Source organism: Lithobates pipiens, unplaced genomic scaffold, assembly GCF_037356315.1.
Source record: "Lithobates pipiens isolate NorthernLeopardFrog02 unplaced genomic scaffold, aLitPip1_a1.2 Scaffold_8, whole genome shotgun sequence".
Taxonomy (NCBI): domain Eukaryota; kingdom Metazoa; phylum Chordata; class Amphibia; order Anura; family Ranidae; genus Lithobates; species Lithobates pipiens.
The window spans coordinates 518,082,968-518,096,975 of NW_027507903.1; the positions used below are offsets into that span (position 1 = coordinate 518,082,968).

Sequence of the window (14,008 nt, forward strand, 5' to 3'; positions counted from 1 at the left end):
TGGATGTCATGTCACTGCACAGCACACTAGATGTCATGTCACTGCACAGCACACTGGATGTCATGTCACTGCACAGCACACTAGATGTCATGTCACTGCACAGCACACTGGATGTCATGTCACTGCACAGCACACTAGATGTCATGTCACTGCACAGCGCACTAGATATCATGTCACTGCACAGCGCACTAGATGTCATGTCACTGCACAGCACACTAGATATCATGTCACTGCACAGTGCACTAGATATCATGTCACTGCACAGCACACTAGATGTCATGTCACTGCACAGCACACTAGATGTCATGTCACTGCACAGCACACTGGATGTCATGTCACTGCACAGCACACTAGATGTCATGTCACTGCACAGCACACTAGATATCATGTCACTGCACAGTGCACTAGATATCATGTCACTGCACAGCACACTGGATGTCATGTCACTGCACAGCACACTAGATGTCATGTCACTGCACAGCGCACTAGATGTCATGTCACTGCACAGCGCACTAGATGTCATGTCACTGCACAGCGCACTAGATGTCATGTCACTGCACAGCGCACCGAGCTGCTGTGCAGTGACATGACGTGTCTCTCTGTGGCACTTCAAATAAAGTTAAAATGTGCTCCCATTGAAGTCCGTGGGGCCAAAAATACACTATTTTGCACCAAAAGAAGCATCTTGCAACTTTTCAAAAGACATACAGCACTGTATTGCATTGATGTAAACTGGCACCATAGCAAATTATGTGATTTCCATTGTCTTACAATGCAGCTTGATGGTCCAAACAAGAACAAACTAATCTTATGTAAAATATCTCTTACAGGTGAAGGTGAACATTTTGGGTGAGGTGGTAGAGGTTGGCAGCACCATCTTTGAGGTGGAAACTAGTGACTTTAGCTTGCACTCTGCCATATATTCAGCACGTCCGGATGTAAAGTGTATCATCCAGCTACATACAGCGGCTACGACTGCGGTAAAATCACTGCGACACACTGGACAGCATTGAAACTGTTGCACTATTAGGAGTACAGAAGTTTCTTTTCACTAATAGCCCTTTTTTAATGTAGGTGTCAGCAATGAAATGTGGCCTCCTGCCTATCTCTCATGATGCTTTGCTGGCAGGGGAGGTGGTATACTATGACTTCAACGGAGACATGGAGGATGAGAAGGACAGAATTGAACTACAGAAGTGTCTGGGACCGACGTGCAAGGTTGGGTCACATCTTTGCCCTTGCATCAACTATACAAATACTTTAATTTAGTGTATTCTTTGTTATCAGCCTTGTTTTTTTTGTGACAGAGGATTGTTTAATGTTGCCCTGCACAGGTACTGGTTTTGAGAAATCACGGTGTTGTGGCGTTAGGTGAATCCGTGGAGGAAGCTTTCTATAAGATTTTCCACTTACAGGAAGCTTGTGAAATTCAGGTAAATATATTCTATGTGAATCAATAATTAATGGATTTCAATAAGCCAATCCATTTGTTTTATTGTAAACATATGTTTTTTCTGATATCATATTCAGATTGCTAAACAGTTTGCTAAAAGTGGGCTTCTACTATGTTATCTCATATGGTCCAGCCAATAAGTACATTTATTGATTCTACTTTATTGATTTTACTTTCTATGCACTTTATGATAAAAAAGATGATACGAAACATAAACAAAAGTGGCTTTTTTCTACGTTAACTAATGCAAGATTTAAAACAGCTAGTGTAGCTGTAGATAAAAAAGTATATATTGGGCTCCATTCACAAAAGCAGATCGCATTCGGTATTTAGATGTTTTCCCAAATCCCGCATGCAGTCCTGAAAATGTCAATTCACTCTTGCTTCATGCTGTATTTACCACATAAAGCACAAACGCTCGGCAAATATCGCATAAAATTAAATTAAAGATTACAGATACATTAAAGATACATTAAAGTCAAATCACAAAAGGAAATAAATAAATGCGGTAATTAAGTAGTGGTCCAGGCATGCGATATTTAAGTTTAAGTTTATATTTATGTTTGATTTTAACTGGTCTTAAGGAGTGGGAGGTCACCGGCGTCTTTAAAGAGGTAGTAAACTCTGCACTCCTTATCGCGATTTTCATCTTATGTGATATGAAGATGAATTTGCAATCCTTGCATAGTATAATGTATGCATAATCGTTGTTATGTACTGTTTTTTAGTAGTTTGTAAAAACAAAAATTCTTCAGGGATTCGGCAGCGCCATCTTGAGTATTGTTTCTGACTAATCTTTGGATGTCATTTCTACCCCTCCTTGATTCCCCTGCTATAATCTCGCCAATGCGCGATCATTTATTATCCAAGCCTCTTTCTCAAGATGATTGCCCCTATAGGAGTCAGTTTACCAGGGAGGTTTACTCCCCCCTGTGATGTCACACAGCCACAAGGGGAGAATCAGGAAGGCGAATGCTCAGTCTCGCAAGCACAAAGCTGTGCCGCAGTCAGCAGAACACTTGTTAGCGTTATGCTGGGGACGGGGAAGCGGCACACAGAGTGTGCCATAAATTGCTGGATGGAAAGCGCATTTGCTGATGATTTAATCAAACTTTTCTGAACGGACTGCAAGCAATTGAAACAAGTAAGAAGAATTTCACAGGCAGCCATCAATAGGTCTATTTATGAGGAGTACAATGTGCTAAAGTTGCTTTGGAGAGTTTACAACCACTTTAACAACCAGTACCTGTCATGGTTGTTAAGGAGCAGGCGGCTGCTTTGTTATTAACAACCATGGCTCATCTGCTGTCAGCGGGGTTTCCCACTGACAGCAGAATGTAAAAAAAAGAATTGCCGACATCTAAAACTTCAGAAATAAGATGGCGTGAGGTCCCGCCCCAATCCATACCACGCCCTTTGGGTATGCTATGGTTTTAAGGGGAACCCCACGCAAAAATTAAAATTAAAATGACTTCCTCCAAAAACAATACACCTTAGCCAAGCATGCAGCCCAGCAAGCCAGGTAAGGAGGGGGAGGAGCGAACACCCCCTCCACCAACCATAACAGGCTATATGCCCTCAACATGAGGGGGTGATTTGGGGCAGGACCCCTCTCCAAGCATCTTGTCCTCATATCCAGGTCTGCACCCAAAGCTGGCTCTTGCCGACTGAAAGCTCTCCCACCGCTAAATAGACTAACGGGCGGGGTGATCCCACCCCCTTATGACATCATCGACCAAGCATGCCCAGCTGCAGCAAAGGCCAACAAGTCCTGGTTGTTGTTTTAATAGCTGGGCAGCTGGTATTTGCCACAAGAAGTGCAAGATTTTCTTGTAAGCAGTACATTATATTCATTTGTTTTTCTTGGAAAAGGGAGGGGGGGCAGGTTTTTAAATTTACCAAAAAACAAAAATAAAAAACACAAAGACTTCTACACACCCTAAAGAGTTAAACTACAAAAACATTTTATTGCTTTAAAAAGCGATGTACGACAATTTATTAGCACAATAATCTAAACCCCCCCCCCATTATTAATCCAACCCACCCCAAAACTATTCCTCTTACAACCAGACACACTATGTAGGGCAAATATACCCCTTGTGAGACAGAGAGTCACAAAAGTGCAAAAACCTCACAGTAGGCAAGCCGACCCTCCCCAATGCAAAGCACCCCCTTTTATTTCCTAAATGATGGCTCAAAGCCAACTAAAACGGGGTCCCTCCAGCTCGTTCCCAAAGCGGAGCAGTGTATATCTGTGTAAAACATATATGACATGTATCACACTATCCCACAGTGGAAAGATGTACAAAATAAACCACACTCTATAATATTTACAAAACTACCCTGGTCGTGGGTCCGTCAGTCAGTGGGGCTAAAACAATAATAGGATTGAGCATGTATAAATATTTGTATATCTGTATTCCAAATAGATGTAATAAAGATAATAGTCAGTCATCCTTAAACCCTTTCCTTTGGCCCTACTCTTTATTTCGTTTTCTTTCTTTGCTTGGGAATGTATTTAGGGTAGCTTGGTTTTTCATTTAATTTGAGTACTGTTATGCCGCGTACACACGATCGGAATTCATTTATTTTTTACTGTTTTCTTGGGCCTGTTTTTTTACAATAACAGAACCAGAACATCTGAAAGTAGCTTTTATAACCTCCATAAACCATTTAAATTATGTTACCCTCCTAAAACCCACTAAAAATACCATAACTTTTGCCTTATTCATTGACTCGAATGCAATATCACGATTCAATCAAGAGCCACAGATTTTCACTCAAAGATCAGGAAAATTAAACTTCTTAATTTTTTATCAGTAATTTTGCTGTACAGTGGGGTCGCTAAATCACACAGTGAGGCCAGCCATAGACAACAACAAAAACCTCATAGAGGTTCTAACCATTCCACACTCTACTCAAAACGAAAAGAAGTATTCTGGCTGGAGTTATGCTTTATTACTTGATTAACCATAGGCTAAGCAATTGCACCATGGCTCCTTTTAAACCCCAGCCTATCCTTTAGCATGCATGTCTAAAGACTGTATCCAGACTAAACTACTGTGCTGGAGTGACTTACAGACTCAATGAGACCAGGAGAGAGGGAACAGAATTCCATTCTCATAGAAAAAATAATGACCCTGATATTATCTATTTATGACATTGGAGAATTTTAAGCCATCTTTTGTAGTCTGGGGAAGCCGACCCTTTGGGGCTAGTTTTTTATCCTATTAAAATGAGTGTCGCTGTTAGCCTGTCCTCTCGGTGGTTCTTCAGCTTTTACTCATGAATTATACCGTGGTGATTAAGTCATTTTGCTTCTCAGTGGGACTGTGCTTCAATCTCATTAAATGTCTCAATTGCTATTGGTTGCAGTTTCCCCCCATAGCTATCCTGTCATTTACATCTATATATGTAAAAGAGGACAAAAAACCCTCAAACTATGATACCAATAAAATTCTGACCATTTTGTTTTTATTATATATTGCTGAATTTGATGTACTGTTATGACCATTGAAGGGGTTTAAAAAGACCTATGGGCTAGATAAAAATGGCATATACAGTAAAGCCTTGCATTGAGAGTAACTTGCTTTGAGAACGTTTTAAAAAGACAAGCAAATTTATTTATTTTTTTAATTGGATTTAACCTCCCTGGCTGTACGATTATTTCAGATTTTAGGTGCTGAAAGCGGTACAATTATTTTGCATGGAAATTTGGCGTTTTTATATTGTAGTCCTGTAATTCTTAGGAATAACTCACTTAAATCTTTCCAAACCAGAGTCTAGCAGACATCCCGGGTATGATAAAGTTTGAAAAATGAAATCATAAATTAAAATATAATAAATAACTATAAATAATTATACTAAATAATAATATAACAATAATAAAAATTCAATAATGTAATCAAATTAAAAACACTGAAATTTGCTCAGCTGCAGAATTGTCACTGTCATTACTTTTCAGTATTTGATGACGGATTTCCCCACAAATCGACATCGCTTAATTCTGCGAGTGATTCCAATTTATTATCGCTGTTTTCTAGCTGGTCTAAAATCATTTTTGATGTAAAGGGACAGTTTTGGTTGTTATGAACATTCTCCAGTTTCCAGGCATAAAGAACAGTTTTTATTATATAAAACTGCATGCAGGACACTGGGCAGACCACTAGGGACAAAGGGGATGAGAAATGATTACATACAGCAATGTAATCTGTAAGATTACATTATACTGTATGTATACTGTGTGTTTCACTTTTTGAATTTGGCGCCGTTCTCCCTCCCCATGCGTCGCAACACTCACAGGGAACGGAGCCCGGCTCTGTGATAGATCGAGCAGAGCACGGCTCGCTCGTACAGCGGGGGGACATCGCTGGATCCAGGGGAGAAGGTAAGTAAACTCTCCCTGCATTCAGCGATGCAGTCCCGAGTCTGGCTCGGGTTTCCGCTTTTGGTATAAAATCTCCACCAGAGCCAGTCTCGGGAATACCGCCAGGGGGGTTAATATACAAGCCATGTCTTGATTAAAAGTAACGTCATGTTATGTCAAAACTGAGTATAAAAGAGAAGAGAGGCGCCTCTAAGTGTAGCAATATGGTTACTTTTAGTGAAGGTACAACATTTAGCAACTCACATGGTTGATGATTAGATGATTAAAATATGCACATCTAAGTATGCAAATATCCGGGGTGAAGCTGTCCACATAGACCATCCTCCTCACCGCCATTGGCATCATCCCATTCCACGCTGCGCTCCATGAGTCCCGGTCACTATTGCAGACTGACAATGGTGAGAGCCAGTGGTGAGGAGGATGGTCTATGTGGACAGCTTTACCCTAGATGCCTGCATACTTAGATGTGCCTCTTTTATTCATCAAGCATGTGAGTTGCTAAATGTTGTACCTTCATTAAATGTAACCATATTGCTACACTTAGAGGCTCCTCTCTTCTCTTTTATACTCTGTAGCTCCTGCTGAAGTTTGCTTCTAATACCCTTGTGGAGGATTCCATTTGTGGATGGACATTTTATGGTTACACAACCACATTGCTATAATCTTTTTATATGGGCTATAGACTGAAGGACTTATAAATAAATGGTTGTGGAATGAATCATTCGAGTTTCCATTATTTCTTATGCTTTAATATACAAGTGCTTTGGATTACAAGTTTCTGGATGAATTATGCTTGCAATCCAAGGTTTTACTGTATAATGTAATCTGTCAGTAGCAGTAACAGAGCAGTTTTGAAAAGATGCTTTTTTTTTTGCATTGCAAAAATGCATTTCCCCTATGACAGTGCCCGGTTTCCCATCTCTTTTTGACAGTAGTTTTTCTATTAACCATAAAAATGTTCTGAACAAAAAGACATGCAACCCCTCCATAGACTTCTAACCCTTGGCAAATTGAAGCTGAACAGATTTGCCCATCATTAAGATGACCCTATCCTTTCCTCATCCTTTATTGACCTGCTTGTCATCATATTTATTTTTTATGCCATGGCAAACCCTTTCCCCCCACCACTTATTTTGTGGTCCTATGACATGGACAAAAGTCTCGGTCTCATTTTAATGTCCAAATTGGGGCACATTAAAAATATTGCTTTTTTTCTTTATGTTAGCTTCACACAGATGCGATCTGACTTTGATCAGACTTTCAGTGCAATTATGTAGTGCAACCTGGATGCAATTTATATGCAACTTTGATAAGGTCTGCATATTCTGTGAGGACAAATTATGGAATCACACCTAAGTAGTACAGATACAAAAATTGCATTGCTGAATCACATTGATGTGAATGGGCACCACTGAAAAGAATGTGATTTCCATTGTCATGCAATTCTGTGTGACTCAAGTGAAATTGCACTAGTGTGAACAGAGGCCAAGAACTTGTTTACACTTGTTTGGGTGGTTGTGGGCCCAGAAATCTCACCTGTTCCGGTACCTACAGTTCTTTAAAATTATAGATACAGATAAGGATTTGCAATAATTCTTTTTTTTTTTTTAAAGGTGTTTATTTATGAGTTTTACATGTAAATACAAAAGTAACAATACAGTAAAGTAAAAGAAGGGGGTAACAAGGCACCAGTTACATATTACAGAATTACAGGTACATCCTTGTGGGTCTTGGTGACCCATTGAGAGCAATGACATAAAATAACACTCACAATCATGATCCCAATTCACAGAAAGAATGTTTTTCTTTTCCCTATATCAGGGGAGGTGATCTAGGAAGCAATCATTCTTAATGGTCTCCCCTCGCATCTAAACACGCAGTGTGTTAGCGGGTGCGGAAAATCGAATGGTGCAAAAGCTCCATGTGATTTCCCTGTAGCTGCAGGTTTAAAAAGGTGCAGGGACTTTTCCCCTGCATTTCCCACAGGTACAGCGGCCGATTTAAGTGAATGGGCTGCTGTGCCCATGCAAAGGTGGACCACACCTTTGATTATAAAAAGTAGCGTCATGTTATGTCAAAACTGAGTATAAAAGAGAAGAGAGGCGCCTCTAAGGCCACGTACACACGGGCGGACTGTATGGCGTACTTAGTCCGTCGAAACACATTTCAGCGGACAGTCCGCTCGTGTGTGGGCTTCAGCGGACTTTTTCAGCGTGCAGTCTGGCGTACTAAGTATTTCGGATTTTTCGAAATTCTGTCCGTCATACTTTGGTTTCAGCGGACAATCCGCTCGTCAGTAGGCTAGTTCGACGGACTAAGAATGGCGCATGCTCAGAAAGGATTTACACGGCGGAAGGGTGCATTGCTGTGTATTGGACTTCCTATTTCTAGTCCCGTCGTACGTGCTGTACACGTCATCGCGCAAGCTTTCGATGGACTGTTTGTGCATCCGTGTGTGGTCAAGTCCGTTCATTGGAAAGTATGACGGACTGTCCGTCGGATTGTATGACGGACTAAGTAGGCCATACAGTCCGCCCGTGTGTACGTGGCCTGAGTGTAGCAATATGGTTACATTTAATGAAGGTACAACATTTAGCTATGATCCTAGCCTAAAACTATTGCCTTTTTATGATCTGTTACATTTTAAATACAATGTTATTAATCCCCTGGTGTAACATTTTTTTAATTTTACAATATACTATGTATTGCTATGTCATATAGATGCCAGCTATGTACTGAACTGTTACTGAACAAAAAACAATATTATGTTTTAGGTGTCAGCTGTACCTAGTGCAGGAGGACCCGAGAACCTCATCCTGCTGGACAGGGATAAATATCGCCCACATGAGGTGGGTACAGTTGGTTGGGCTGGCAGCAAGTTTGGGCCAATGCAGAAAAGTCGGCTTGGTGAACATGAGTTTGAGGCTTTAATGAGAATGATGGATAATTTGGTAAGTATGCACTTTCTGGAAATTAAACCCAAAAAAATTGCAGTCACTTAGAGCAAACCATTCGTGACCCCTCTTACCAACACCAAAAACACACCCTTACCAGTATGCCTCATGTCTTAATAATTGTTTTAATTCCCTATTATACATGGGCTGCAAAAACTGCTTGAGGCTGCATAGCAGTTGGTCATGTGACTTTATGCTTTAGCACATTGTGGGGGTTATTTACGAAAGGCAAATCCACTTTGCACTGCAAGTGCACTTGGAAGTGCAGTCTCTCTAAATCTAAGGGGTAGATCTGAAATGAGGGGAAGCTCTGCTGATTTTATCATCCAATCATGTGCAAGCTAAAATGCTCTTTTTTATTTTTCTTGCATGTCCCCCTCGGATCTACAGCGACTTTACTTCTAAGTGCACTTGCAGTGCAAAGTGAATTTTCCTTTAGTAAATAACCCCCTAGTGCGTCCTCATGATCTTTACTTGGGGACTTAGGGACTGACTATCAGGTACAGCTTACCAGTATTTACCTGGACATTCATTTTCTCCTTTATCTGAAGTCATGTAACAAAGTGCCTAGGCATATGGTCCTATGAACCAAAACAATAGGAGCCAAGAACAGCATCCTTCTAGTACAGATAAGCGATACATCTTTTTTTCATTTTCTATTATTATTATTATAACATGGGTACAAAGCACTCAAAATTAGGAGAGATGCTTTTGCTATAAGTCTGTATTTAATAATTTACAGGCTAAAGGCAAAAACAACCAGTTTAGCTTAATATTTGATTTATTCACTGGTTTCCAATGGCCTTTAAGATAGCAATTGCTTTTGGAGTACTGACCATAAATAACAATTTGTAATATTTGGCATACATTGCTAGGGAGTCTCCTTAGAGCATGGGTGTCCAACCTGCGGCCCTCCAGCTGTTTCGGAACTACAAGTCCCATCATGCCTCTGCTTTTGGGAGAGATGCTTGCAACTGTCAGCCTTGCAATGCCTCATGGGACTTTCCTTGCAATGCCTCATGGGTCCTGTAGTTCCACAACAGCTGGAGGGCCACAGGTTGGACACCCATGCCTTAGAGCTTCAGCCAACAACCTCATATTTTTTTATTGCCACTGCTTACTGACCTAAGTGGGCTATAATTGTATTGGAGATCAGGCTCAATAATGATATGCAGCAATTTCACCACTTTTTTTTTTTTTTTAAATCAAGAAAAAAAGATTTTATTGTACAAGATAATATAGAGTACAAACATTTCAAGTATAGACTCCATAAGCAGTAAAAAAACAAATAGAGAATCGTTTTACACTACATAAAGTATGAACTTGTTTGCACCATTCGACCAGTGGTGTCTCCAGCTCTAGTAAAAAAAGCAATACAAACTAAACTAACGTAAAACAAAAAATAAAAAGCAAAATACGAACAGTGTATATATCCCACCCATACATATGTATACAGTTTACCGAATCTGCCCATTCCTATATGACACACCATTTACAGAAACATTTAATACCTTACTCTAGCCTACCAATACCACACTCAAAATGTTCTTCAGGTCTGCAGTAGTTTGGTATGAGCTGAGAGGGAGCCACCCCAGGGGTCTCTAGCCACTCCTGACATTATTTTGGGGAATTTATGAGGGGTATTCCTATGTAGGTACATAGTGTTTTCCGGTACTAAGATATTGTTTACTTGTTGAATCCACTGCTGACATGTAGGAGCTTGAGGGGTTAACCAGAACCTTGCAATCAGGTTTTTGGCTATATAGCTATGCAAATAGAAGGGGGATATAATTCTTCTAACAAACCCCCCAAAATATATGTAATTGGATTTAATTCAAGTTGTACATGATATATAGTATTGATAAATTGGATAACTTCCTGTCAGTATCTCACTAGTTTGAGGCATATCCACAAATGTCACCACCTTTATACTCTTCAGGGAAGGTTGGGGCTGGATGCAATAGTAGCTACTATTACCAGTAACAAGGCTGAAATGTCGGACGTCCTGAGCTTCAGCAGCTCTTTTTTTTTTTTTTTGTAACAACATAGGATTTACAATGTAATATGTAGTTTGTTAGGCTCCATATTCCCTTTAGGTTCCATATATTAGCCTCTCTTTTTCTCTTATTTTTGCCTCTGTATTTTGCAAAACCTGATAAATTACTCCATGCTAGCAGTTGCTTTCTGTTTGTGCTGTATAGGGATGACCATAACCATTGCTGCAATGCTTGGTGTCTGATCTCTATCCAGGCCCAACCACAGTTACCGCAAGGGCATGGGATGTTCCAATGCTTATGAATGCATTGGGGTTGATTTATTAAATGCAAATTGGCTCTTCACATTGCAAGGGATGTTTCCCCCAGAGCTTAGAAAATGCAGTTTCACTTTGTGAATACCCAATCATGTAAGGGGAAAAAAACAGCATTTTTTTACTCCACATTGTGTGAAAAGGCTGTTTGATCCTGTATTTTCTGACACCCCCCCCCCCCCCCCCTTCTTCCACTGTCCCCAATCCATATCCTGATAGAACAGAACATTGGGGGCACTTTGCACATGCTCAGTTTGATATGTTTTGCTAGAGAATTTTTTTTTATTTCTTAAAAGGGTGCATGTGATCAATTTTCTTATAGTGTGTACCCCACTTTAGGCAAATGACAGCGTTATCAGATAACTATGAATGCCGTTATCTCCCACAGGGTTACCGTACAGGTTATACTTACCGTCATCCATTTGTGCAAGAAAAGACAAGACACAAGAGTGATGTGGAGATCCCAGCCACTGTAACTTCGTTCATTTTTGAGGAGGAAGGGGTCCCTATCTCCACATTACGGCAGCATTCCCAGAAGCAGCAAAAAGAGAAGACACGCTGGCTGAACACTCCCAACACCTACCTACGAGTCAATGTGGCTGAAGACAGCGTGAGCAGCCCAAGGAGCAAGACCACGGTAGGGAGACCCAAGACATGGTCACCTTTATATTGAGTATACACACAGATAGCAGTATTAGATGATTTTCATTTTATCACTGCTTACTTTTATAAAGGATATATAATACAACAATGCTACATAAATAAAAGATAATGTCAATACAGGCATACCCCACTTTTAAGTACACAATGGGGTATATTTACTAAAGTTGGAAAGTGCAAAATCAGGCTCACTTCTGCATAGAAACCAACCAGCTTCCAGGTTTTATTACAAAAGCTTAATTGAACAAGCTGGGGTTAGAAGCTCATTGGTTTCTATGCAGAAGTGAGCCTGATTTTGTACTTCCCAGCTTTAGTAAATAAACCCCATTGTGTATTTAAAAGTGGGGTATGCCTGTATGGTATCAGATGTTCTGGAATTCTTCTTTTTTATACTTATTACCTCTGCTCTTCTACCTACAGTGGCTGAAGGCGGATGAAGTTGTGAAGCCTAGTAGCGGCATGCCTATCCGTATTGAGAACCCCAACCAGTTTGTACCACTCTTTACAGACCCACGTGAAGTTTTGGAGACCAGAAATAAGGTAAATAATATATTTTATGGATAACCGTGCTCAGGGATATATCCCATCCCTTATACCCTTTTTATATTCTATTTAGGACTTGAAATGCAGGTCCACTCAAAATTGATAGCACATTTTGGGCAGATGCCCCAGTCAAAGATCCTGTTCCACCCTAAACATTATGAAGAAATAGTAAAGATGGATGTTTTAGCGTAGTGGTCTCCAAACTGTGGCCATTTGCCTGCCTTTATCCGGCCCTTGGGGCACTATTCCTCTCACTGATAGGAGACATTATTCCTCCAACTGCCACTAACAATCGGACACTATTTCTCGCACTGCCACTAACAATGGGGCATTATTCTTCCCATTGATACCAACAATGGCATACTATTCTTCCAATTGACACCAATAATGGGGCACTATATCTCCCCCTAATACCAAAGATAGACACTGTTTACTCACACTGCCGCTAAGACATTTCTACTCTCACTGCCCACCTTTTGGGACCTCTGAGACCTGATGGACAGTAAACTAAAAAGTTTGTAGACCCCTGTTTTAGGTTATTAGCACCAGTCAAGAAGAAAGGGCAGAATGATAGTGTGAGGTAAAAGAAAATATCAATAAAAGTGTCCATCATCGATAAAGATTTATTGTGATCACTTAAAGCGGACCTTCAGTCATTTTTTTCAACTTTGCATCTATTAAATCCTCTGCCCTTGTTGTTTTAACTTTGGATAGTAAAACATTTTTTTTTTTTGTCAGTAAATACCTTATACAGACCACTTCCTTCTTCTTGTCTGGTCATTAGCCTAGGCTTATGACATCATGCACAGCTCTCTCTCACTCTTGTGAGAGTTTGCTAGGAAGGGAGGGGGGATGAGTCATAAGAGGACCAATAAGAGCTGCAGAGCTGGAGGTGTGTCTGTGTTAATCCAGGAAGTGAACAGGCAGCAGCTTCAGCTGCCCACATGTAAAATGGCAGCAGCCAGACTTAGTGGAGGGAGATTTCTGCAGCATATTTGGCAAGTACAGAATCAGAGTATAAATAAAATAGTATGCAAAGTGGTTGGAGGGAAGCTTCAGAATGGCAAAGATGTTTTTATTACAAATTACATTATATGAGCAGACTGCAGTTCCTCTTCAAATGTATGTTTTTATGTTTGATATACTGTATGGGATATATTACCAACAGATGTGAAATATAAGGCGATTGAAAAGGTACTGATGAGTTTTTCCACCTGTAATAAAATTAGAATCTAATGTTTAATATCAGCATACAAACATTTTATATTGCAAATATATTATACAATTGTTTTTTTTTTCTTCTAAATTTACATTGGGGGGGATTTACTAAAGGCAAATAGACTGTGCCCATTTTACAAGAGCATTTGCACTAATTTTCTCCAGAGCTTAGTAAATGCGGTAAAGCTCTGCTAATTTCCATCACCCAATAATGTACAAGCAAAGTGCTTTTTTAAAATTTTCCTTGTACCTGATTGGGTATTCTTTACAAAATTAAGCGTTACCACAATTACATTTACTAAGGAAAATTAGTGCAGTTGCACTTGCAGAGTTCACAATCCATTTGCCTTTAGTAAATCTACCCCTATGTATGTAATCTGGTTCAGAATGTGGCATGGGATAGGATGGAAGATAAAATGTAGTGCTGAGTGCAATGAATGTAATCTTCTGTTTTTAATTTTTTTTTGGCATATATATATATATAT

General features: G+C 40.0%; 1 protein-coding gene across 5 annotated transcripts in view; it reads left to right on the plus strand.

The window, feature by feature from the left end:
* Positions 1 to 14,008, plus strand: part of ADD2 (adducin 2) — a 127,816-nt gene that overhangs the window by 86,342 nt on the left and 27,466 nt on the right. For all 5 annotated transcript variants that reach the window (XM_077469428.1, XM_077469427.1, XM_077469426.1 and 2 more), the window contains 6 exons: positions 831 to 980; positions 1,075 to 1,218; positions 1,335 to 1,433; positions 8,615 to 8,791; positions 11,491 to 11,739; positions 12,183 to 12,302. In XM_077469428.1, the coding sequence (XP_077325554.1) occupies positions 831 to 980; positions 1,075 to 1,218; positions 1,335 to 1,433; positions 8,615 to 8,791; positions 11,491 to 11,739; positions 12,183 to 12,302 (939 nt within the window). The remainder of the gene's footprint in view (positions 1 to 830; positions 981 to 1,074; positions 1,219 to 1,334; positions 1,434 to 8,614; positions 8,792 to 11,490; positions 11,740 to 12,182; positions 12,303 to 14,008) is intronic.